Consider the following 25,311-nt stretch of genomic DNA (forward strand, 5'->3'; position numbering starts at 1 on the left):
GCAGTATTTTGCCTGAACTACTTGCCTCAGAAGTTTGCAATGTTTTTTATCGGTTTTTAACACAACTGTGCATTCATAATCTTTTTAGAACATCTGATGATCTATTCTTCTTTTACCGTAAATTTTGCAGTTTAATTCACTTCCACCATTTTTTTACAAGAACAACGCACTTTTATAAAAGTCAAGGTGACCGTTAGCTGTCTGAAACTTGAAAATCAGAGCAAACTAATTAAATTTCTCACTTTCTTGCAGTTATTTTGCATTAAGGAATTTTTCATCATTCCCTTTTGTCCAATTGAAGTACACCGAGAACAATTTCCGCTCCGGCCAATCCAATATGTCAATAAAATCCAACTGCTCTCTTAGGAATTAATTTCACACCCACCCTAATTAAATCTCATTTTTTCCAAAAAGTAATTTACTTCACCCCCTCCCCTTTTTTTTGGGTTCACCTCATTTTGTCGACAGCTTTCTGATTGGCCAGTATTTTTATCAACTAGGTCTCTCTGCCACCTGGGATGATGGTCTCGATTCAGATCCAGGTCGCAGTCAGTGGAACCAGTCTGCTTTTTGTGAATCGGTCCGGTCCAACCAAGTCAACCAAGTGAACTCAGGTGAGATGAAAACAAGCAGAGATGCTGCAAAAGTATTTTGGGGGATTTATTCCTGTCATAAAATGTGATGGATAACTGATGGATGGGTGGATAGGTATGAAAGAAGTCCCCTCATTGGTACCCACTCACCGCCCGTTTTCACAGTTACTACTGGAGTCGTTTACATAGGATTAGTAGGGATTATCCATTTACAGTATTTAGAAGCATAAGTCGCCATCTGTCTGTCTTGGTTGTAGCCAGGAGAAGACTGCACATTACTCCAAAGCAAGAGCATTCACGGTAAGACGAAAGACAATGTTTTCTTTTTCGTTTGGAGAGTATATTAGCATTTTAAAAAGGGAAAAGGACGAGAATCAATAGAAAAACGTAAATGACAAGGTGCGTTTAATGGTTGTCGTATTTTTTTTAGTCTGTCTCTGTTGTTGGTGAATATTTTTGTGGGAAAGAATTGACTTTACTTTTAATGCATCTTTATTCTATTTGTATGTGTAAATTAAAAGTGTTTGCTGAAGTATTGACGCAACTACGAGAAATTATAGTATAACTTGGTGATTTTTTCCCGACAGTACCTGAATGCATCAAACGAGCTAATTGAAACTACCTGCGTGGAAGATGTTTGCTTTCCCGTGACTTTGTCCAAAATCGCCTTTTATTGCCCGGTGAGTGTCTCTCTCTTGTCCTTTTCGAGCTTTATAATAAATTAGGATCACTCTGATGTAGTTTAAATAATCTCGTTTTTGTGCGCACTCATTTCCTTTAGAATTGGACTTGGTCCAACAACTATACTCGTGGAGAAGCGCGACTCGTCCACTACTTCCAAGCTAACACGCTTCAATTAGTTTGCAGTTTTTGTCACTCTTGCCGGCTTGCTAATAATGAGGACCGAGCACAAGGGCCGAAGTGCTTCTCCTCACAGGATTTCCTACGAGTCTGACTTCCATGCCATTAAATGCTCATTCGACACTGGGGCCAGATTACTACATCATGGCTCAAGATCCGCTTCTTCGCGAGACCATTCGAGCCTACAAGCCAGGCCCTCCGAGTCCCAGACTTGTGGCGGCCGAGGCAGAACCCAAAGCGCCCGAGGAACCAAAATCCGAGACAACATCTTCCTCCAAATGGACAACCACCAATCGAAACAAACCAAGACTTCTCCCCAGTCCCAGGATTTCATCCTACCGCTCAAAACATCAGCGTTTTCCGTCGCAGGACAATCGACAGCCCCAAAATTGGTCTCCGGCAGTTCTCCTTCTGAAACCTTGCCAGATAAACCATCTAAATCAGAAGATATCAAAGACATAGACCGGGCTGCCCTGGCAGAAAAATTCTCCGTGACCAGGAAATTGTTTGAGACTAAAGTGACTGGCGTTTGTAGCGGAGGACGGGTCTCAAAATGTCCTCCAAACAAAGACGGCGGCGACCTGATCTTCATTTTCCCAAAGACCTTAACGACAAGCCTTAAATCTCCGTCGGACGTCCACAGCGGGGAGCCAAGCAAATCTCCTTCCAGCCTCGGCGAGGCCGCAAAAGGGTCTCTGGACTCGAGCTTGACCCCCGAGCAGCCACTCAGGGCAGAGCTCGTCCACGTCAAGTCGTCCGAGAGCGACGAAAGCGAGGAGAAGGACAAAGAATGGGTTTGGGAGCATTTCATGGGCAACAATCTTCAGGTGGAGGACTTGGTGGACGATGTTTTCGAAGAACTCAAGGTGGAAACGCCACGTTTTTGCTTGGCGGGATTCAAATCTGGAGACTGGAGATCTGTGGCGGACAGGTACGAGCGGGCGGAGCGACCGTGTCGAGAGGGGCGGAGCCCTCGTACCGACAAGGTTTCGCCGGGCCGTCCCAAGATAGACGAGATGGTAGCCCAAACTGGGAGGACGGAATCTAACACTGACGTGAGCAGGATCTCCGGTGAGATTGAGGACAACAATCCGGAGTGGGAGAACCGACACGACGTGCCAGAACTGGAACACTCTGCACTTTCTTTGGACTACGAAGAAATTCCCGGCATTCCTGAACTACCTGAGCAAGATGGTGAAGACCACGCCAAGAGAAAGGTCCGTTTCTCTTTGGAGCCCATCAAGGTGAGGACGTTTTGTTTAAAAACAGGCTAAATAGAGTTCGATTCCAGCTCGTGGCGGAGGAGAAACGCCAGCCTGCAGTCATGTTTGCTATGTCAGGGGGGATAAGAGACAAGATGGCACATGTTGCAATCTTTCAGGGTTGCAATGTAAACACTGTAGTTCCAAAGTTTTGTAAGGAAAAAAATTCAACAGAGCAGAAGCTATCTGAAAATCAAGATATTTTAATTTTTTAATTTAAATATAAATTCTTAAATAGCTACAGTAATCCCTCGATTATCACGAATTCACTACTTGGCAATTTTTTTTCTTCTTCTTCCCAGGTATACAGCGCCTACTCCAACGCCGAGTACAACAGATGCAACCAAGACATCGACCCGGTGTCCGCCTCGGCCGAGTACGAACTGGAGAAACGGGTGGACAAAATGGACCTTTACGAAGTGGACGTCAAAAAGGGTAGGTCTTTTTATTCCACCGGATGTCAATTTGGACTTCCCAGCACGCTCACTGTCTTCTTTCAGAAGACGACGGACTGGGCATCAGCATCATCGGAATGGGAGTCGGCGCCGACCAGGGCCTGGAGAAACTTGGAATCTTTGTCAAGACCATCACAGAGGGTGGAGCCACGCATAAGGATGGACGGTACGTTTACGCAAATCTTGCTTTTATAAAAAAAATAATCCCCTTTTAGGCCTGTCACGATTATTCAGCTGAGCTATTGCACAAATATCGCGACCATGTTTTGTCGACATAAACCGTGATATTTGAGAGATTACTGTAATCGTAGGCACAATGCAAATCTCGCTTTTTTTACCCCCTTCTTTGCACTGCACGATTAATTGACTGAGTGATTAATCGTAGCTATAATGTAAATCTTGCCTTCTTTACACCCTCCTTAGGCCTGGGCCATTAATTGCAGCTATTACCCAATCCTCCTTTTAAAAAAAAAAAAAAATTTAATCACTTTACTTTTTCCTCTTTTATTTTAGAATTCAGGTGAATGACCAGATTGTGGAGGTGGATGGCATAAGTCTGGTGGGCGTGTCGCAGCTCTTTGCCGCCACCGTGCTCAAAAATACAGCTGGCCTGGTCAAGTAAGTGTCATTATTTTCCTTTTTTTTTTTGGGCAGATACCCGGTCATCCATCTCTTTTCTTCTCTTCCGTCTCAAGGTTTGTGATTGGCCGAGACAAGGAGGGGGTGGAGAGTGAAGTGGCGCGCCTGGTCAATGAAAGTCTTGAATTGGAGAAGGCGGCACTAAAGGTTCATTACGTTAAATGTTTGTGGAAAAAAATGTATTAGTTGAATGTATTTTCCGCCTGTATATCATTTGTCAGTGTTATTATATATTTGCAGTCTGATTTGCTTCCACAACAGAGTGAAACGACAAGCGGGGACTCGGAAACTGACGACAGCTACAACGAGGATGAAGACCGAGACGTGTCTACGCTTTCCTCTTTGGACAACGACCAACTGTGCCTTAAATACCAGAAGGTACTTCAAATGTAGTGCCAGATGAGGTCATTAGAGACCATTTGGAAGTCTTCGTCACAAAATGGACCCTGTTCATAAGAAGAAAAAAAAACAATCAATTGAAAAAGTCTTAAAAACTTGGCTTGAAAACCGCATCATTTCCAACAAATGTTTCCCATTTTATTTTGTGACTACTAATTTTGCATTTGTTATCTCAACAGCTTCAATCCAAACTGCGGAGAAGAACAACCCAGCTCCAAAAAGCCAAAGAAAAGGTCTGCTGGTCTCATTTAACCCTTTCCCACCCACATTTCTGCCAAAATAGAGCCATTTCTCTTTTCCCTCTGCCACTCATGACTTTTATTTTTTGGTTTTCAAAATGTTCAAGTAGGAAGACTGTTAAAAATATCTGGCTTTTGTTATTCCACTGATGAAAAGAGCAGCCTTTGCATCAGCATATTTAACAGTATTGTTCCGGTTCAATTTTTTTTAAATAATTGAGAATGACAATGTGTTTTTTTGGTATTGTTAGCCAATAAGTTCCTGTTTCACTGTTTTTTTTTCTCCGTGCAGTTGAAGGAATACAAGGAAGAGCGATCCCAATGGGAGAAACGGAAGGCTGAACTGGAACAAAAAGTGGAGGATGGAGAAGAGAAAGCTGACAAGCTTGACAAGTGGGTTGCTTTTTTTTTTTTGAAAATTGAATTTGGTCTTCCAAAAGTCTTAAACGACAGTCTTGAAAAGGAGGGTGTTGTCTTTATATTGGGGCCAATAGGGTAGTTGTGACATACGGTATAGCCCATGGATGCTAGTTAAAAGTGCAAATTTGAAAGCAGTGTGCCATTTTCAGGTATTGGCAAGAGGCCCAGACGCTGTGCAGGGTGGTGAGCCAGCGATTGGCCGACGCCCAGAGCCAATCGGACAGCCTGGAAAGCAAGTACGGCAAGGCCAAGAGACTGCTCAGGGACTACCAGAGCAGGTAATCGTTTGGTTAATTCGCCGTATGCGCTAAGCCGTCTGCTCACCTTTTCCACCTGCGCTCAGAGAGGAGGAAGCCAAGGGAAGAGATTTCAAACTGCGGGAAGATTCCGGCGAGAGGCTACAGACTCGGGTGAGACTAGTTTATTTTTTCTTTTGCAACAAACGGCCACGACGCTAATTGGATTTATTTGCAGTCGGAGGGAAAAGAAGCTGTGGAGGTGCTTCGTGTGGACTCGTCAAGACCTGGTAGGAGGTTTTTTTGTGTGTTGTTGTTGTTAAAAAAAATGTAAATGAAAATTAATGTCAATCAAGTTATTCAGGTGAGCATCACTTTTTTTTGGAATTTATTGAATTTGAAAAAAAAAAATGTTCACTGCAAAATATAGATGTTAAAGTCATGATAATTATTTTATGTTTTGAGTCTCATTGGTATACCAAATGTTGATATTTCTAATGTATGAATTGGATTTCAACAAAAAGGTAATTGAAGTTATTTTCTCATTTCCCCGTTTCAGACTGGTATGCCGGCGTCCCCCAAACTGAGCGATTGGACAACAGCGCGCACATCACCCGGAGTCAGCTGGCCCAAAATATGAAACGCCAGCCACCTTCGCGGGACAAACTCAGGGAGAGCCTTAAAAACCAGGTGATGAGCTCCTACGTCACCGCCAGCCCACGGCTCCTCGCTGAACCCAGTCCCGTCTGCGACTATCAACAGCGAAACCAGGGGGAGATCCCAGTGGAGTCGGACGGCAGCGTAGCGGCCCACTTGGACGCCAAACTTTGCACTCCTTCTCCTATGGCCAACGAAAACCCCTCCACGCCGTTCACGCCGCCCGCTCACGTCGCTGACGCCGTGGTCGACCTGCCCATCACGTCCAGAAAATCCAAAAGAAAAATGCCCGATTTCAGGTACGCGCTAATCACTTTTTTTTTTCTTTTTGTATGACTATTCCACACTAGGGTGGCCTTGTATTTTTTTCAATTTGAGAAAAAAGTATATTGCATTTTTAGACATTTTTTTTAAAGAAAACATTAAAAACAACTGACTATAGTTTGCATCTTTCCAGTGTTTGTGAAAGTTTTTTTTATGATTTATGTTTTCCCAGTGGTCTTCGCAAGTCTCTGAGCAAGAGGAGGAGTGAAAAACTGCACAAAAGGAACCTTAAAAACAGGTGGGATGGAAGCACTGAGCCATGTTCACCTTTGTTTCGCCCCTGGATGATTTTTTCCATTTTTCTTCAAGTTATTCCCTGCCGATTTTAAAATACTAACATTTCAACGTGGTATTTTGCCAGTGAAGCAAGAGCATTTCTGTGTTCAGAAAATGTCTTTTAGTTTTTCTGATGCTTGATGAGAATTTCACCAATTACAAATCTGTTCAACGCTTTTAATTATTTTTTTTTTTTTAGGGCATCTTGTGGAGACCTTCCAGACCAGTCATCTGAAGTTCCCCTCCCGGGCTCCGTCACCTCCGTGCCGTCCTGCCTTCCCTTCGCCTGGTTCGCCGAGCGGGGGAGGGAGAAGGACCAGGAGGGGAGGACGCCGGGCGACGGCGAGACCTTGCGATCCGCGTCCAGCGGCAGTTTGCCCTACCTGACCACGTCCTATAGGGAACATCGGGTATGGAACCGCCGCTCATGTACACGCCTGGGACTTTGAAGCACAACTGGTGTGCAAAAAGGCTCTGTTGCAATCCAGGAAATGAGTGCAAATTTGTGAGTTTCAGAACGTGGATAGCTTGAGCGCCAGGGCTCACGGCTCCGAACACTCTCTCGCCGGAGATTCTCGCGCTTTCTCCTTTTCATCCTCTGAGGTAAGTCCATGACGTTGCCAGTGAATATTTTGAAGTTAAGAAGCATTGAAAGTTTGGATTATTTCCTGATTTTTTTCTATTGACTCTTTTTTTCCTGTTAAGACCTTGGACGCCGCTACGCCGCCACCGTGTCAAAACAACAACATCCAGCAGCACCAGTGGCAGAGTCGACCCGTGTCGGAGTGGAGCAGCCATCAGGTGTCCTTGTGGTTGCTGGCCATGAACATGGAGCAGTACAATGGCGACTTTGCAGCACGGGGCGTGGATGGCGCTCAGCTGCTCACCATGGACACGGACAAACTCAAGGTCAAACACGTCATTTTTGCACACCATCTTTAGAGTCGTTTTGACCGTCGTGTCTATACCATTTTCTATTTCATTTATTTTGATCAGACATCATTTAATATATTTATTTGATTGTTTTACTAATTTGGTGTGTGGTCCTGCAGGCAATGGGCGTATGCCAAGGTGACCGCGCCTCCCTCAAGAAGAAGCTGAAGGAGATGAAGAAAATGGAGGAAAAAGAAGAGCGAGGAAGGGAGAAAAAACGCAGGGAGTCGTCCAAACGAAAAGACAAGAATTCCCAGAGCGACGCCGCCGACGCACCGCTGGAAACGCGGCAGGTCGGCGGCAGCAGCAGAAAGGCCAGAACCGAGTCGCTGCTCTAGAAAGAGCCTTTTTAATCTATATTATTATATCTTATTGATAGCACTTCTTTATTTTTTACTTAAAATTTAAAAAGTGGTTGATTTTTAAATGTCGCTTGTTTTGTTTTTTTAAATCAAATAAAATGTTTTGAACATATTTCACTTAAGTAATTGAAATAGGACTTTTTTATTTTGACAGAAAATTCACCAAATTTCACTTTTGTACATTACACAAATAGATTTAAAACATCACACGTGACTATCTTTGGTCTGCGTAGCGTGTAACAAAGTAACCCAGGCGAATAAATACTTTTTTTTTTTTTTAACATTTATATTGTTTAAAAAATACAAACAGCCTTTTCCTCCCACCCGACACAAAAAATGTACAAAATTAGCTTCAAAATTGGCCGCATGTACAAAAATGTGGTGTTTACACTTATATTTAAGACTAAAAAGTTCCATTAGAAATCCAAAAAAATAACTTTACAAATGTTTGTTTTTGGTATTTACAGTTGACCGGAGGGGCGGAGCTAAGAATAATGCGCTGGCTGGCGACGCCGGTCGCTCGTTCGGGGTTTCTCTTCTGGGTTTTTGCCACGTTGCTCCTCGCGCGTGATGCGAACGGCGTTGTAACGGGGGATGGCGTCTCGCCGTCGGGTCCGCTCGAAGAAGCCGCACTGCAAAGGGAAGAGAGACGTTGGGCGACGTTAGGCGACGACGGCGATTGGCGTTTGTCAAACGGTCGTAGAATAAAAAGAGCCAAGTAAGAAGACGTGCTGGTACTTTGACTTTTGATGACAAGGCAATTGGATTCTAAACTACTACTTTGTTTTTGAATGGATTTCTTTCCAATTTAAAAGTACTTTTTAGCTTGTTGCAGTTGAATGACTTCAATTTTAATAAGAAAAAAAACCTCCAAAAGCCTCACAAGTCAAGGTACCACAGTAAAATATTCATTAAAGCCCAAATTCAAGAAAGAAAGCGACAGAAGAATCACCGCCACCACCTTCCGGTTCGTATGGACCTCACTTTTTTTTGCCGCTATTCCTTTTGGCTTTATTATTTTTTTACGCATTTGTGGTCAGCTTCTCTTTTTCTGAGTATTCCTGTTTGTTCTTTTTCCCAAAGACTCCGCACTGAGGAGAGGCAAGTGGTCAGTCAGTCAATCATTTTGGCTTTGGGAGAACATGTGTCCATCCTTCCTCCCTTTCTCTCCTGCCGTTCTTTTTTTTTTGACTTACCTTCCAGAGAAGGAAAATCAAAAGGGCCAGCAAGAGCAGAGCCAGAAGAACGGAAAGGAAAATGATCCACCACGGAACGCCTCCGGATCGAGCCTCGTGCCTATCGGGGAACGCCGTCAGTTTCATCTGGGAGACAAAAAGAAGAAAAAACAAATGGTTGTGGCATTTTGTTCTTTTTGACTGCCCTCAAAACTCATTAAATGGATAAAAGTCAATCATTGTTTCAAAGTTTACATTTTCACAATTATGCTCATTCTTGCTAACTGTTGCTCTATCTAGAATTGGTCATTTTAATTATAAACTTTCATTGACAGCAAACTTAAGCATGTTCTGCCTGGGCTCAAAACATGCAAACTATTGACGATATTTGGTCATTTCTAATCTGCTATAGATAACAGTTCCCGGTGGTAAAGTGGTTAGAGTGTCAGCCTAGTAAGGCTTTTTCTCTCAAAAACGACATAGTATAGTAAGGCTTTTTCTCTCAAAAACGACATAGTGTAGTAAGGCTTTTCGCGTTCAAAAACGACATAGTATAGTAAGGCATTTTATCTTCAAAAACGACATAGTATAGTAAGGCTTTTTTTCTTTAAAAAAACGACATAGTATAGTAAGGCTTTTTTTCGTCAAAAAACGACATAGTATAGTAAGGCTTTTTATCACCAAAAACGACATACTATAGTAAGGCTTTTTATCGCAAAAAAAAACGACATAGTATAGTAAGGCTTTTTATCGCAAAAAAACGACATAGTATAGTAAGGCTTTTTTTCGTTAAAAAACGACATAGTATAGTAAGGCTTTTTGCTCTCAAAAAAGACATAGTATAGTAAGGCTTTTTTTCGTCAAAAAACGACATAGTATAGTAAGGCTTTTTATCACCAAAAACGACATAGTATAGTAAGGCTTTTTATCGCAAAAAAACGACATAGTATAGTAAGGCTTTTTATCGCAAAAAAACGACATAGTATAGTAAGGCTTTTTTTCGTTAAAAAACGACATAGTATAGTAAGGCTTTTTTCTTTAAAAAACGACATAGTATAGTAAGGCTTTTTTTCGTTAAAAAACGACATAGTATAGTAAGGCTTTTTTTCGTCAAAAAACGACATAGTATAGTAAGGCTTTTTATCACCAAAAACGACATAGTATAGTAAGGCTTTTTAATCACCAAAAACGACATAGTATAGTAAGGCTTTTTATCACCAAAAACGACATAGTATAGTAAGGCTTTTTTTTCGTTAAAAACGACAGTATAGTAAGGCTTTTTTTCGTTAAAAAACGACATAGTATAGTAAGGCTTTTTTTCGTTAAAAAACGACATAGTATAGTAAGGCTTTTTATCACCAAAAACGACATAGTATAGTAAGGCTTTTTTTCGTCAAAAAACGACATAGTATAGTAAGGCTTTTTTTCGTCAAAAAACGACATAGTATAGTAAGGCTTTTTTTCGTCAAAAAACGACATAGTATAGCAAGGCTTTTTTTCGTCGAAAAACGACATAGTATAGTAAGGCTTTTTTTCGTCAAAAAACGACATAGTATAGTAAGGCTTTTTATCACCAAAAACGACATAGTATAGTAAGGCTTTTTTCGTTAAAAAACGACATGGTATAGTAAGGCTTTTTTTCGTTAAAAAACGAACATAGTATAGTAAGGCTTTTATTTGGTTAAAAAACGACATAGTATAGTAAGGCTTTTTTTCTTTAAAAAAACGACATAGTATAGTAAGGCTTTTTTTCGTCAAAAAACGACATAGTATAGTAAGGCTTTTTATCACCAAAAACGACATACTATAGTAAGGCTTTTTATCGCAAAAAAAAACGACATAGTATAGTAAGGCTTTTTATCGCAAAAAAACGACATAGTATAGTAAGGCTTTTTTTCGTTAAAAAACGACATAGTATAGTAAGGCTTTTTGCTCTCAAAAAAGACATAGTATAGTAAGGCTTTTTTTCGTCAAAAAACGACATAGTATAGTAAGGCTTTTTATCACCAAAAACGACATAGTATAGTAAGGCTTTTTATCGCAAAAAAACGACATAGTATAGTAAGGCTTTTTATCGCAAAAAAACGACATAGTATAGTAAGGCTTTTTTTCGTTAAAAAACGACATAGTATAGTAAGGCTTTTTTCTTTAAAAAACGACATAGTATAGTAAGGCTTTTTTTCGTTAAAAAACGACATAGTATAGTAAGGCTTTTTTTCGTCAAAAAACGACATAGTATAGTAAGGCTTTTTATCACCAAAAACGACATAGTATAGTAAGGCTTTTTAATCACCAAAAACGACATAGTATAGTAAGGCTTTTTATCACCAAAAACGACATAGTATAGTAAGGCTTTTTTTTCGTTAAAAACGACAGTATAGTAAGGCTTTTTTTCGTTAAAAAACGACATAGTATAGTAAGGCTTTTTTTCGTTAAAAAACGACATAGTATAGTAAGGCTTTTTATCACCAAAAACGACATAGTATAGTAAGGCTTTTTTTCGTCAAAAAACGACATAGTATAGTAAGGCTTTTTTTCGTTAAAAAACGACATAGTATAGTAAGGCTTTTTTTCGTCAAAAAACGACATAGTATAGTAAGGCTTTTTTTCGTCAAAAAACGACATAGTATAGTAAGGCTTTTTTTCGTTAAAAAACGACATAGTATAGTAAGGCTTTTTATCACCAAAAATGACATAGTATAGTAAGGCTTTTTCGTCAAAAAACGACATAGTATAGTAAGGCTTTTTTTCATCAAAAAACGACATAGTATAGTAAGGCTTTTTTTTCGTTAAAAAACGACATAGTATAGTAAGGCTTTTTTTCGTCAAAAAACGACATAGTATAGTAAGGCTTTTTTTCGTTAAAAAACGACATAGTATAGTAAGGCTTTTTTTCGTTAAAAAACGACATAGTATAGTAAGGCTTTTTTTCGTCAAAAAACGACATAGTATAGCAAGGCTTTTTTTCGTTAAAAAACGACATAGTATAGTAAGGCTTTTTATCACCAAAAACGACATAGTATAGTAAGGCTTTTTTTCGTTAAAAAACGACATAGTGTAGTAAGGCTTTTTTTCGTCAAAAAACGACATAGTATAGTAAGGCTTTTTTTCATCAAAAAACGACATAGTATAGTAAGGCTTTTTTTCATCAAAAAACGACATAGTATAGTAAGGCTTTTTTTCGTTAAAAAACAACATAGTATAGTAAGGCTTTTTATCACCAAAAACGACATAGTATAGTAAGGCTTTTTTTCGTCAAAAAACGACATAGTATAGTAAGGCTTTTTTTCGTCAAAAAACGACATAGTATAGTAAGGCTTTTTATCACCAAAAACGACATAGTATAGTAAGGCTTTTTATCACCAAAAACGACATAGTATAGTAAGGCTTTTTTTTCGTTAAAAACGACATAGTATAGTAAGGCTTTTTTTCGTTAAAAAACGACATAGTGTAGTAAGGCTTTTTTTCGTCAAAAAACGACATAGTATAGTAAGGCTTTTTTTCATCAAAAAACAACATAGTATAGTAAGGCTTTTTTTCATCAAAAAACGACATAGTATAGTAAGGCTTTTTTTCGTTAAAAAACAACATAGTATAGTAAGGCTTTTTTTCGTCAAAAAACGACATAGTATAGTAAGGCTTTTTTTCGTTAAAAAACGACATAGTATAGTAAGGCTTTTTTTCGTTAAAAAACGACATAGTATAGTAAGGCTTTTTTTCGTCAAAAAACGACATAGTATAGCAAGGCTTTTTTTCGTTAAAAAACGACATAGTATAGTAAGGCTTTTTATCACCAAAAACGACATAGTATAGTAAGGCTTTTTTTCGTTAAAAAACGACATAGTGTAGTAAGGCTTTTTTTCGTCAAAAAACGACATAGTATAGTAAGGCTTTTTTTCATCAAAAAACGACATAGTATAGTAAGGCTTTTTTTCATCAAAAAACGACATAGTATAGTAAGGCTTTTTTTCGTTAAAAAACAACATAGTATAGTAAGGCTTTTTATCACCAAAAACGACATAGTATAGTAAGGCTTTTTTTCGTCAAAAAACGACATAGTATAGTAAGGCTTTTTTTCGTCAAAAAACGACATAGTATAGTAAGGCTTTTTATCACCAAAAACGACATAGTATAGTAAGGCTTTTTATCACCAAAAACGACATAGTATAGTAAGGCTTTTTTTTCGTTAAAAACGACATAGTATAGTAAGGCTTTTTTTCGTTAAAAAACGACATAGTGTAGTAAGGCTTTTTTTCGTCAAAAAACGACATAGTATAGTAAGGCTTTTTTTCATCAAAAAACGACATAGTATAGTAAGGCTTTTTTTCATCAAAAAACGACATAGTATAGTAAGGCTTTTTTTCGTTAAAAAACAACATAGTATAGTAAGGCTTTTTATCACCAAAAACGACATAGTATAGTAAGGCTTTTTTTCCGTTAAAAACGACATAGTATAGTAAGGCTTTTTTTCGTAAAAAAACGACATAGTATAGTAAGGGTTTTTATCACCAAAAACGACATAGTATAGTAAGGCTTTTTATCACCAAAAACGACATAGTATAGTAAGGCTTTTTATCACCAAAAACGACATAGTATAGTAAGGCTTTTTTTCGTTAAAAAACGACATAGTGTAGTAAGGCTTTTTTTCGTCAAAAAACGACATAGTATAGTAAGGCTTTTTTTCCATCAAAAAACGACATAGTATAGTAAGGCTTTTTTTCGTTAAAAACGACATAGTATAGTAAGGCTTTTTTCGTTAAAAAACGACATAGTATAGTAAGGCTTTTTTTCGTCAAAAAACGACATAGTATAGTAAGGCTTTTTTTCGTCAAAAAACGACATAGTATAGTAAGGCTTTTTATCACCAAAAACGACATAGTATAGTAAGGCTTTTTATCACCAAAAACGACATAGTATAGTAAGGCTTTTTTTTCGTTAAAAACGACATAGTATAGTAAGGCTTTTTTTCGTTAAAAAACGACATAGTGTAGTAAGGCTTTTTTTCGTCAAAAAACGACATAGTATAGTAAGGCTTTTTTTCATCAAAAAACGACATAGTATAGTAAGGCTTTTTTTCATCAAAAAACGACATAGTATAGTAAGGCTTTTTTTCGTTAAAAAACAACATAGTATAGTAAGGCTTTTTATCACCAAAAACGACATAGTATAGTAAGGCTTTTTTTCCGTTAAAAACGACATAGTATAGTAAGGCTTTTTTTCGTAAAAAAACGACATAGTATAGTAAGGGTTTTTATCACCAAAAACGACATAGTATAGTAAGGCTTTTTATCACCAAAAACGACATAGTATAGTAAGGCTTTTTATCACCAAAAACGACATAGTATAGTAAGGCTTTTTTTCGTTAAAAAACGACATAGTGTAGTAAGGCTTTTTTTCGTCAAAAAACGACATAGTATAGTAAGGCTTTTTTTCCATCAAAAAACGACATAGTATAGTAAGGCTTTTTTTCGTTAAAAACGACATAGTATAGTAAGGCTTTTTTCGTTAAAAAACGACATGGTATAGTAAGGCTTTTTTTCGTTAAAAAACGAACATAGTATAGTAAGGCTTTTATTTGGTTAAAAAACGACATAGTATAGTTAGGCTTTTTTTCGTTAAAAAACGACATAGTATAGTAAGGTTTTTTTTCGTTAAAAACGACATAGTATAGTAAGGCTTTTTTTCGTTAAAAAACGACATAGTATAGTAAGGCTTTTTTTTCTATAAAAAACGACATAGTATAGTAAGGCTTTTTTTTTCTATAAAAAACGACATAGTATAGTAAGGCTTTTTTTCGTTAAAAAACGACATAGTATAGTAAGGCTTTTTATCATTAAAAACGACATAGTATAGTAAGGCTTTTTTTCTTTAAAAAAAAACGACATAGTATAGTAAGGCTTTTTGCTCTCAAAAACGACATAGTATAGTAAGGCTTTTTTTCTTTAAAAAAAACGAGATAGTATAATAGGGCTTTTTTTCTTAGAAAAACAACATTGCTGTATTGATTAACAGCATCAATTGAGTTCCCGGTGGCCAAGGGGTTAGAGAGTCCGCCTCTCAATGTTGTGGTCCTGGGTTCAACTCCAGGTACGTCTACCTGTGTGGAGTAAGTATGTTTTCCCTGCATACTAGCCAAATTATTAATCTATCCAAGTAAACTTGGTCATTTCTAATCTGCTATAGGTGACACAGCATCAATAGTCTCCGGTGGCCCGAGGGGTTAGAGCAACTACCTCTCAATGCTGATGTACCGGGTTCAAATCCAGGTAAATCCACTTGTGTGGAATTTGTATGTTCCCATGTATTCTAGCCAAATTTTTAGTCTATCTGTGTATATTTGGTCATTTCTAATACATTATAAGTGACAAAAAAGATAGAAGCCTCAGTGGCTGAGTGGTTAGAGCATCTACCTCTCACCGCAAGGATCCTGGGTTCAAATCCAGGTGAGAGCACCTGTGTGGAATTCGAAACTTATTGTTCTATCAGGTTTAACACTCATAAATTAAGTTAGAAATGAGTATGTTTTTTTTGTTTGTTTAAGGATTATGTGCTCAGAAATTGAATAAGGATACAGGATTTATTTAAAATCCAGGGTACCCTTTTTTTCTCCTCACTATTGTAATGTCTAAAAGCACCAGAACCAAATTGGCCAAAATGACATTTGTGTGAAAAATCTAACAAGAACCAACCTGCGTTTGCGCATTCTGCAGCACCATGTTCTTCCTCGTACTTTCCACGTGGAGAACGGCTTTGACGATCACTTCCACGTGATGCAACTTGCTGTAGTGCTGTTTGGGCAAAACACAACATTCATTGAAGGCTGATAATCCAGTTTTTTTTGCAGTAATTTAGGTATAAAATGGTCCAAAAAAATGTATTAGCACAAGCAAAATGATTCTCCCTTTTTTGCGTTTTTAAGCAAAATGGAGCACGTGACCTACCGCCAAGAGGGTGCTGTTCCACAGGCGCGAGTGAAGGGTGACCACGGCGTTGCTGTCCATTCCTCGCAGGGGACACATGATTTTCACGCACTTGGCTCCGTTGTCACACGACTGCAAAGAGAAAGAAAAGCACCTTGTCAGCGTCCAATCCTTTTGGCCAACAAAAAACGGTGGTTCGTTTCTTTGTACCAGAATCTTGGCGTTCTTATTGTCCACCAAACGCGAAATGATTCCTTCCTCGCTCTCTTGCTTCTTTTCTGAGGCTCTCTTCATCCTGTTGACTTCCTTCAAGAAAAATCCAGTGTCATTAAACCAGAAAATAAAAATAAATACAACAGCTGTTTACTTCATCATATTTTGCCTCCTTTCATGTTTCCTATTTTTATTCCCTCGTTAAAAACAAATTCATCATTTCAAAACAAGGATATACATTATATTTAGAAAATAATCTGGCAGATTAGACTTTAATTATGATGAATAATATAGTTTTAGCGTATTGACCCGAATATAAGACGTGTTTTTTGACATAAGACTGAAAAAGCGTCTTAAATTTGGGGTGTAGACATTAGCCATCACTCGTTGGTGCAAAACAAGTGTCCAATTTTTGGGCCACCCAGACTGACCTTTTTAAGAGGGTTGATCTCGGATTTGGGCGTGCACTCCATGTGATCCACGCCCGTGGCGCTGATCTTGGTCAGGTAGAGCAGCCACTTGTCGTGCTCGCTGCTCTTGGGCCAGTCGATGTGCAGCGAGGCCGTGCCCACGTCGCTCAGGCGCCTCCCCATGTTAATAATCTGCCCATGGCGGACACCACCTCGTGAGCCACGGGAATTGCAGCGGGAGGAGAGAGCCCCGATTTTGCGCCACAACTCACTCGGATCTGATGCGTGATGGGAATGCCCATGTCGTTTTCCGTCTTCATGCTGTGTGAATCTTTGACCTTTCCGGAAAACTGGACCTGGGAGGGCTGAGCTTGCCTGGGGGAGGGTTCAAAAAAAAAAATAATAAAGTTTTTTGGGATCGTTGTGGCCCCGGTGGCTGGAGCGGCGCCATTTTGTTACCCCGTGATGGTCAGCTGCAAGGTGATGGCCACGTTGGCTTTGGCTTGGACGGCGTTCAGCGCGGCCTGCTCGCTGGTTCTGTGTCAGGTCAAAATGGAGGTCGTTAGTAACTTGTTGACGGCGACGGACGACCAATCCGGTCAACCAGATGAGTTTAGAAACACTTCCTTTTAAGTGGGAATATGTGCGGTGCGGGTGCAAAAGAAAGGAAAGTGACGTTTGGGCTATATAAAAAAAAAAGATCAATGGTCTAAAATGGATTGCAATATTTGAATTGATTGATTGAAGGTGGTCAAGTTTACTCACGTTCCAGGTTGAAGCTGAATCTCAAACTCGGTGGTGTTCAATGAAATGCCTGCCGTTCCCAGAAAAATGTAGAAGGTGGTCTAGGAATGCACACACAAATAATAACCACCTCGCAAAAAGCGCCCACTGACTTCTTGGCGCTCGCGTCTTACCTCCGAATCCCGTTTGAAGGGATTTCCGAGTTCGCAGGCGGCGATGGAGCCGTTCTTGTTGGCCGTGCAGGTTACGGCCTGAAATCACAGCCGTCACGTCACGTCTGGAGTTTAGACCACCGTCCGACTTTGGGTGGGGCGAAAGCTCACGTTAGGCGGGCCGCGGAAGGACGAGTAAGTCAGGGTCTGTGGAAGGGAAGCCACCACAGAGGCCTCGTGCGCGTCGTCTCCGTTGCGATTGGTCACCTTGACCTCCAAGACGATTTCCTTCAGCTTGCTCAGCGAGATCACCGGCACGCCGTTCTCCCTTGAGGGGGGAGGCGGGGTCGTCAACGACACGTGCGTGGGGGAAAAACAAAATGGACTTTCTTACAGCGGAAACGGCCCGAAAGCTTCGTCCTTGGTGGCCATGTAGCCGTAACGATGCGCCACTTTCAAGTTGCTGCGGCAAATGTTGTCGCTGCCGCAGCCTTCTTTGGTAAATTGCACCTGCAAAATAAACAGAGAAAAAGAGGTCCATTTTTAACGTCATCAGTGTCCAAGTAGGAGTTCTTTGCAGAGGATAAAGAAGATGCGACTTGTTGTTTAAAATGGACTGCATTGGCGGCCATAGATTTCCCTTACCTCTCCTCGTGTGGGAATTTTGTCTTTAGCGTCCAACACGGGCGGGACATCACCCGAGCTCTGTCTCCGTTTGCGGTTGGCATTCTGGATCTCCACGTCCACGTCGATGGGGACGCCTCGAAGTTTGTCCCGAATATTGTCCTGTGGGTCAAGAGACATGAATTACTCCTCTCTGTAGATCGTTCTCTTTCAAGGAGACCAAAATGGACAATTGAGGTCGTCATAAGCAATTTCCGTCAACTTTAACGGACATATGTGAAAATGTGTGCCTATTTTTCATGTATATTTCACCACATTTAAAGTCCAAAAAGTCCCTGAATTCTTTTGACAACATTATTTGTACTCAAAGGTTAGCGGAGCGCCGTATGCAACCGTCAAAAGAGCCACATATGGCTCCCGAGTCATTTGCATCCATCAAAAGAGTCAGATGCAATGGCTCGGGAGCCGTATGCGACCATCAAAAGAGCCACAAATGGCTCCTGAGTCATTAGCATCCATCAAAAGAGTCGCTAAGGAACGTATTATGTTTTGCATGTAGAAAATAGTAGATTTTCAAAGCGGATCTGTTTGGCATTGGATTGAGTGTGTGTACCTGTATGGCCAGCTGGCGCGTGATGCACTGCTTCCTCCCTTTGGTGTCCAGGACCACGGTGCCTTTGGACTCGTAGCCGCTTTCCGCGCCCGACTGCTGAGTGAAGGAGGCCCTGGGGAGGAGCTTCTTCTTCCTCTGGTCCGCGTCGACTTTCAGGGTGTACGCCACGGCTGCCAACAAAGAAAGATATACGAGTCGGTCGGGTTGGCTTGACAAAAAAAGGCGGGACGGATTGATATTGGATCTTACTCAGTCTGGGAGAATAGCTTTGGGGGTTGGCAGTGTAGGTGAAGCAAGCTTCCACATTCATGCTGGAGGAGGAAGAGGAGGATGAGAAGGAGGAAGAGGGGGGGGGGGGCAACACAAAAAGTCACATCGGATCCATTTTTAAAAGTGAGATTTCCCTTTTGTGCACAATTGCTTCACTGAATGTTATTTCATAAATGACAAATTGGAGAGTCATCCCATGTTAATAACGTATAAAAGGGACTATTTATTAGCCTCATCCATTTTTCTTCTTTCCCACCACAGTCAAAATGGGAGGGATGAGCATTTAAGAGCTCAAGAAGCACCTCCAAGTGCACTCACCAGAATTTATTACCGCAGTTCTTCTTGGTCAGGTCGATTTCTTTGGGCGTGAAGCTGACTTCCTTTTTGACGGCAATGACCGGACTGGCTCTGAAAAAAGGAGACCATGACCAGTGAGGGAGTGAGTGGATTTGGAAAAAAGAAAAAGCCGGCGTGGCGCCCACTTGTAGATGAAGACGGCGTCCGAGAGGGAACCCACGGCCAGGTCGGGGTAGGAGTTCTTGTCCAGATCCATGTTGCCCGCTAGAGAGTAGCCAAACGTCTTGACTCCCATTGGCTTGCCGGATAAAATCTACGGGGACAAAATGGCGTTATTGCTGGGATGGGCTTTATTTCATCTGTGAGCATTTCTCCTCTTCTGGTTGTGGCACGTGCGTACCTGAGATGCTTTGGTGGATTCCAGTCCTTTGGCGGAGCCGTGATAGATGTAGACGCTTCCCGATGTGTCATCGTCGTAAGGTGCTCCCACGGCAAAATCTAACAAAAAAATGGAATCATGGTTGACTTCTACGTTTTTTCCGAAAGTTGCTCTTTTTGCCTTCAATGCGTGGTCATATTGAAATACTTTTGTAGCTTTTTCGATTGCTGTCGTAAAACTTTGTTGATTGTAAAGAAATCGTTTTTTTGAAGGGGAACATTTTCAGCTTTCATTTTTTTGCACTGCAAAAAGTGTTCAAAAATAGTTAGGCAACCCTGCAAGTGCCGAAAAAAGAAACCCATTTCCGGCCCTCACCATGATAACCGTCCTGGTTGACGTCTCCCATATTTTCCACGGCCAGGCCGAACATGGAGTCCTGGGGTCCGTCTATTCTGATGGGCGTGACCTTGTCCCACTTCCCGCCTTTGTTGACAAAGACGTAGACGGCGCCGCCGATCTCGCCGTCCTTCTCGAAGTACTGAGGCGCTCCCACCACAATGTCATCCCAGCTGAATAAGAAAAGAAAACCATTAAAAAAATAAGAGAGAGAGAGAGGAAGGCCAAGATGGCAGCGGCGGCAACTGACCCGTCCCCATTGAGGTCCAGCACGGCCAAGTCGTATCCGAAAGAGGAGGCCAGCCCCTCCCCTTCCAGCGTGTGCTCCTGCAGGAGGATGTTGGAGGTTTCGGGGCCTTTCTTGAGGAAGACCACGGCGCCGCTGTGATTGGCCCTGGGCGCCCCGGCCACCACCGTCAAATGGCCCTTCTTGGTCAGACGTTTGCTGGAGTCCAGAGAGAAACCTGGCAACCAAAACAGCTCAATCAATGGGAAAACTAATATAAGTTTCTCTCTTTGATTTGGATGTAAATAAGTTTTCTTCTTGAGGGTTTACTGTTTTTAATGACCATGACCTCACCGCAATCAAGATTTTTTTAGGTTCCTAAAGACAATTTATAGTGTTATCATTACTTGGAACTTTACTGCATTGATGTATATTGCCCCCGAGACATTATTATTATAAATATTTTTATTTGTCGACATTATTGTAATGCATTTAAGCAGATTTTCAGGTCATTCCACTTCAGTATTTATTTTTGGGATGATATTTTGATTGATTTTTAAAGTTTTTTTTTTACATGGGCTTTTCAGGTATATGTGCAATCGTTTCTAATTTGACTTTTTTTCATCCAATTTGCTGGTATCTGTAATTGACTTAAGTATTTATTTTTAAGTTGTAGTCTTTGACACTTTTTCTAAAAGTGAAGCTCAAATTCCAAAGACATTACCCCATACTGTAACTATTCTTTTTTTAATTTTTTTTATTACAAATACGTTTTCGCTTTACCGAGGTAGCTGCTAGCAGGAGCGGGGACGAGGTCAGGGTTCATCTCCTTGTCGTCGCCCGCCTCAAAAGGCCCGTCGTCATAAATGCCCAGCTCGATCAGGGTGAAGTTCTTTTGTTCCAGACGCACCACGCCTAAAAAAGAAGGCGAGGAGGAGGAGGAGGAGAAGGTCAGGCCCCCGTAAGCGACGTAAAACCAAAACACAAAGGTACCTTTCCAGTTGTAGGCTCCGGGAGCCCCGAAGATGAAGTAATGGTAGTCCTTGTCGAAGGTGGCCGAGAGGCCCTGCTGGCAGGAACCGAAGAGCTCGTGACCTCGCGGCCTGTTGTTGCAGAAGTGCCAGCTCCCGCCGTCTTCTTCGGACAGCGGGTCGATTTGCAAGTCCTGACTCAGCACGTAGCAGCGGCCGATGATGTCGCGGGACTCGATGGGGCTCCCCACGTTGTTCCGCCGTTGGTATCGGTGAGCGCACGTCTAAGCGGAGGGAAGCCAAGGAAGACTTTGTATTAGGTGCACATTGTGCATCGATAAAGCAGAATTATTGAATGGCTTTCTTGCTTTGCACCATTTTTTTTATTCAAGAAAAACTAGCACTCAAATGATCAAGAAAAAAGTAAAGCTTAAACGAATGGGAGAATATTGACTTTTTCCCAAATAACATTGTTTGATTGTTAAAAGGAAAGAGCAGTATTTTGTAGCCCTTACCACAATCTTGCCTCCCGGGCCCTGACTGTTGACGGTCACTCCCATCCACTGGTTCTCTTTGCTCTCGCTTTTCAGGTCCTCTGCGGGTTTTCAAAACAGTCTATTAGACAAGCTCCCTCCCTCCCAAATAAAGCCTTCGGACGGCTCACCGTCTTCGTCAAAGTCCACCCGCACGCATCCCTCGGAGGACGAACTGGCGTCGCAGTTGTATAGACCGCCCGTCACTTTGGCCGTTTGACTGCTATATCCTTTGGCTCTTGGGGCGCCCACCAATAGCCTGGAACACAACACACGTACGGGAGTTAGCAACCGGTTGTATTATGGCCAAGTTCAAAACTGGTTCTGAAAGGCCATATACATAAGTAGTCCACATAAAGAAGTAGTCCACAAAAAGACATTGTCAACATAGATAAGTAGTCAACATAAATAAGTAGTGAACGTGAAGAAGCGGTCAAATAAATAAGTAGTCGGTTGTGTTTAAATAAAATGACTGTAGTGGCTAACGGCCTATAGAGAATAAGTAGTCAAAATAAACACGTAGTCGACATAGATAAGTAGTCAACATAATTAGAAGTATATCTATTTGATTGATTGGTGTGTTTCTATGACTTATGTTTTTCTCGGCTGTGACTCAAACCACGTTGAGCTGTCGGCCAAAATCAACGGTTGGAGTTAAGCGTTGACTTGATGCGGATATTCCAGGACGACTTGTCAACATTCATCTTATCACGGAGGGGCAGAGGAGGAAGCCTCCACAACGTAGGACACAGGAAGAACAAAAAAAAACAGACGCATACCGTGGTGCAGAATTACTGGGACACCAAACCCAGAGCAACAGAGTGGCGGCATCCCACTGAATTTATGTCCTGTTTTCTCCCCAATATACATGGCATTGCTTCCCTTTGTGCAGCCAGTTGCTTAGCAACATCTGGCGGCGCCCTCTCGGAGCTACTGCCACTTCATCTCGTTTCAAAATGTCTGCCTGGAGCGCGCAAAATCTCTTGAAAATTGCTTGTGCTAGGATGGATGTCAAATCTTTCTCTTTTTTTTCAAAGGTCGTCTTTGGTGTCGGATAATCTTACACCACCTGAGGCACAAGAAAATCGACAGGACAAAAGCCTGACATTCAAATTATTTGGTATATGTAACCATATATGGGCACTTATTCAATGAACTCCCCTGTAAATAGTAACAAATAAATTCGACATTTATTGTCTTATACGACTTTTTCATTATATTTCGTAATGCTAGCTAACGAGACCGTTAGTCATATGCACAGTGGCCACCAGAGGGAAGTAATTTCTCCCAAGTCTTTACAACTAAATAAAGCACTTTCAAAACAAACCATTCCAAAGCTACTCTATTCAATCCAGCAAACATTTAATTTGAGGCTCTTTTCTCATAGAATGAGTCCATTTCAATCTATGAATCTCTCCAAAAACTCCTAAACTTGAAATCCTGACTTTCACTTCCAAAGGTGACACATGCCTACATGTGCAAACACCCCACACGGTACGCAAACGGCTCCTCCTCCCCTTGCTTTCACCTGCAACAACACGCATCGCCAAAGGGCGTGTACACAACTCCAAAAAAATGCGACTGAATAGGCGTCGCGCACGTGGCCGGGAGGGCGTTGTCACGAGAGGGTTGAGTGGCGGTGGGCGCCAACGGACAGGCGCTAATCAAGATTGCATCACGTGCGACGGTAAATGAATAAAGCCATATTTTTATGATTCGGTGGTGCTCGTTCTCGCCCTGCAAAACAATAGCGTCTGGCTCGAGCGTGCACACGCAGGCCCAAGTTTGGAATCCGATGCCTCACCGACGACGCGTCAGTCGTGACTAAACCAGACGACGGACTTTAAAATCAGTGGATAGAACTTTTTAGGGTGGGGTGCAAAGACACAGTCGATAGTCTGAGTTGGATGATTCCATATGGCTCACTATTAACGACTACGTGTTGGCTATTAAAAATGTCAGATCATTTACAATTGTGTTATGAAAGCTACTCCAAATAAAGCAAGCCTGAGAATAATCGCATCTGGGACTGAAGTGCCAGTTAACTATATTTATAATAGGACCAATTTGAGATGACTTAAGTATTCAGAGTTCTTGCAATTTGCAATGAATAGCTATTATACGATAGAATTGAGCCATGATTTGCAAATTGACTTCAAAAATATCATTTAGCGCAAATGCCATTCACCTCGGTGAACTCATTGCCTACAAATCAGCAGTACGCATCCATTCCCTTTCAACATCAGCAATGACGTGCGTCTATCCCCGGCTGATCCGGTCGATCGTCGCTGCCAGACCTAAAAACGCCCAAGTCAACCTATTCCGATATTTTTCTGATGTCCTCTCACCCGTGACGGCGCGCTAGTCTACAAGCTCACTAATAATTAAACCCAAACCGATAACTGCGGACTTCTTAAACATTAACAGAGCGCAAAAAGTCAGGTGGAAAAAAAAAAGACAGACATGTTTAGGGATAAATAATAAAGGCTCTCACATTCGTTTATCCGTGGGTTGAAGTTGTCGGTGCATGGCCAATGAGAAGCCGAAGAGGCTGTTGGGCTCGCCGTTCTTGCGCACCACGTCCTCGGTGTCCAGGTTGAAGGCCCACGAGAGCGGGCCGCATCCCAGCAGGAAGGCCAGCAGCACCCACGCGCCACTGGGCATTTTTCGGCGACGCTCTGTTGGCAGAGTTGGAGGGTGAAAAGTAGAAGTCCTCACGGCTGGAGGAACGCAGTGACACTAAGGGAATGCAAGGAGGGGCCGTCCACTTTGCTCCCGGGACCAAGCCCCTCCCTCCCGCCCTCGGAGAGACTGACACACACGCACGCACAATAACCCGCGGTGGTCCCACGCAATCCGGGTTGCTTGTTAAAAGTCCCGGCTTTTGCGAAAAAGCGATTAAAATAGCGCCTTACGATACGAGCCGGAGCTATTCCGCATGTGTTGTTGTTCCACCATTTCTGTTCAGTTATATTTAAAGGCGAGCAAAATACAGAGAAATATTATATTCATCATATTTCAAGAAAAAAACAGCACCACTCAAATGCGAAAAACTCCATCATTCATACGTAGAAAAAACATCTATTTTTTTTATAATTTAAGACTGTTTAAATCCTATTTTTAATGGAATCAATTATCCTCTGGTATATATATTAACATTGTTTTGAAATTTAAAAAAGTTTTTCAAAATTATATTCTAAATAAAATATAATCAATAATCTTCCTTGCCGACGGGGGTGCTGGAGCCTACCTTTGATAACAAAAGCAGGCAGGATACACCCTGTGTTAAGCTATACTAAGAAAATATATTATAAAAAAGTATTCTTAAGAGTATATATTTTAAATTAAGTGACAACAAATATTATTTTACAAACTGAATTTGTTTTCAGCCAAGTTGAAGGAGAATATGTATATATGAAAAATATAAATGAACATTTCATGATATATTTGTTAGCAACACCAATTAGCATAAAATGGCAGACAGAGATCATAAAGAGCGGACGTTGAAAGGTGACTCCCACACGACGTGACGTTTTTGGAAGGCATTTCATGAGACGCGGCACTTGTTCCTCGCAACGCAACGTGTCAGCGGACAACGCCGGCTTTGTGTGCACCCCGGGGGGAAAGAAAAAAAAAGAGGACACAGCCAAAAAGACAGAAACAGTGAGAGAGAGAGAGAGTGAGCACCAAAGAAAAGCCACCCACATACTGTACTGTACTTTTTGGGTTGTT

General features: G+C 41.2%; 2 protein-coding genes across 3 annotated transcripts; one reads left to right on the top strand and one right to left on the bottom strand.

The window, feature by feature from the left end:
* Positions 1-494: 494 nt before the first annotated feature.
* Positions 495-9,067, top strand: LOC144201715 (neurabin-1-like). The gene is made up of 20 exons (XM_077724474.1): positions 495-614; positions 1,181-1,273; positions 1,375-2,698; positions 3,019-3,151; positions 3,217-3,337; positions 3,685-3,789; positions 3,867-3,957; positions 4,072-4,188; positions 4,389-4,442; positions 4,741-4,841; positions 5,018-5,146; positions 5,212-5,278; positions 5,343-5,394; positions 5,664-5,794; positions 5,867-6,060; positions 6,258-6,323; positions 6,561-6,771; positions 6,878-6,964; positions 7,067-7,270; positions 7,414-9,067. Exons 3-20 carry the CDS (start codon positions 1,490-1,492, stop codon positions 7,630-7,632), a joined length of 3,291 nt encoding a protein of 1,096 aa, XP_077580600.1. The 5' UTR covers positions 495-614; positions 1,181-1,273; positions 1,375-1,489; the 3' UTR covers positions 7,633-9,067.
* LOC144201270 (integrin alpha-6-like) lies at positions 7,769-24,325 on the bottom strand. 2 transcript variants are annotated; one of them, XM_077723759.1, is made up of 26 exons: positions 24,074-24,325; positions 21,711-21,838; positions 21,562-21,641; positions 21,069-21,330; positions 20,859-20,990; positions 20,100-20,313; positions 19,829-20,022; positions 19,475-19,572; positions 19,260-19,387; positions 19,096-19,185; positions 18,757-18,818; positions 18,508-18,677; positions 17,916-18,056; positions 17,665-17,780; positions 17,442-17,598; positions 17,292-17,369; positions 17,140-17,219; positions 16,834-16,911; positions 16,647-16,749; positions 16,396-16,566; positions 15,962-16,057; positions 15,773-15,883; positions 15,521-15,619; positions 8,853-8,978; positions 8,641-8,747; positions 8,141-8,288 (listed from the first exon to the last, which is right to left on the bottom strand). In XM_077723759.1, the coding sequence occupies exons 1-25, from the start codon at positions 24,241-24,243 to the stop codon at positions 8,679-8,681; spliced, it is 3,153 nt and encodes a 1,050-aa protein (XP_077579885.1). In that variant the 5' UTR covers positions 24,244-24,325; the 3' UTR covers positions 8,141-8,288; positions 8,641-8,678. The 2 variants fall into 2 exon arrangements, with proteins under 2 accessions (XP_077579884.1, XP_077579885.1); XM_077723758.1 differs by lacking the exon at positions 8,641-8,747 and having other exon boundaries at positions 7,769-8,288.
* Positions 24,326-25,311: the final 986 nt, after the last annotated feature.

The sequence above is a fragment of the Stigmatopora nigra genome, chromosome 9 (genome assembly GCF_051989575.1).
Source record: "Stigmatopora nigra isolate UIUO_SnigA chromosome 9, RoL_Snig_1.1, whole genome shotgun sequence".
NCBI classification, from domain to species: Eukaryota; Metazoa; Chordata; class Actinopteri; order Syngnathiformes; family Syngnathidae; genus Stigmatopora; species Stigmatopora nigra.

Coding starts and splice junctions, on each gene's coding strand:
- LOC144201715 (XM_077724474.1), top strand. CDS start 1,490: ATGAGGACCGAGCACAAGGGCCGAAGTGCTTCTCCTCACAGGATTTCC. Junction 6,061..6,257: donor AGAAAAATGCCCGATTTCAG/GTACGCGCTAAT, acceptor ATGTTTTCCCAG/TGGTCTTCGCAAGTCTCTGA. Junction 6,324..6,560: donor AAAAGGAACCTTAAAAACAG/GTGGGATGGAAG, acceptor TTTTTTTTTTAG/GGCATCTTGTGGAGACCTTC.
- LOC144201270 (XM_077723758.1), bottom strand. CDS start 24,243: ATGCCCAGTGGCGCGTGGGTGCTGCTGGCCTTCCTGCTGGGATGCGGC. Junction 19,186..19,259: donor GACGCCGTCTTCATCTACAA/GTGGGCGCCACG, acceptor TCCTTTTTTCAG/AGCCAGTCCGGTCATTGCCG. Junction 16,567..16,646: donor CCATCACGCATCAGATCCGA/GTGAGTTGTGGC, acceptor CGCCATGGGCAG/ATTATTAACATGGGGAGGCG.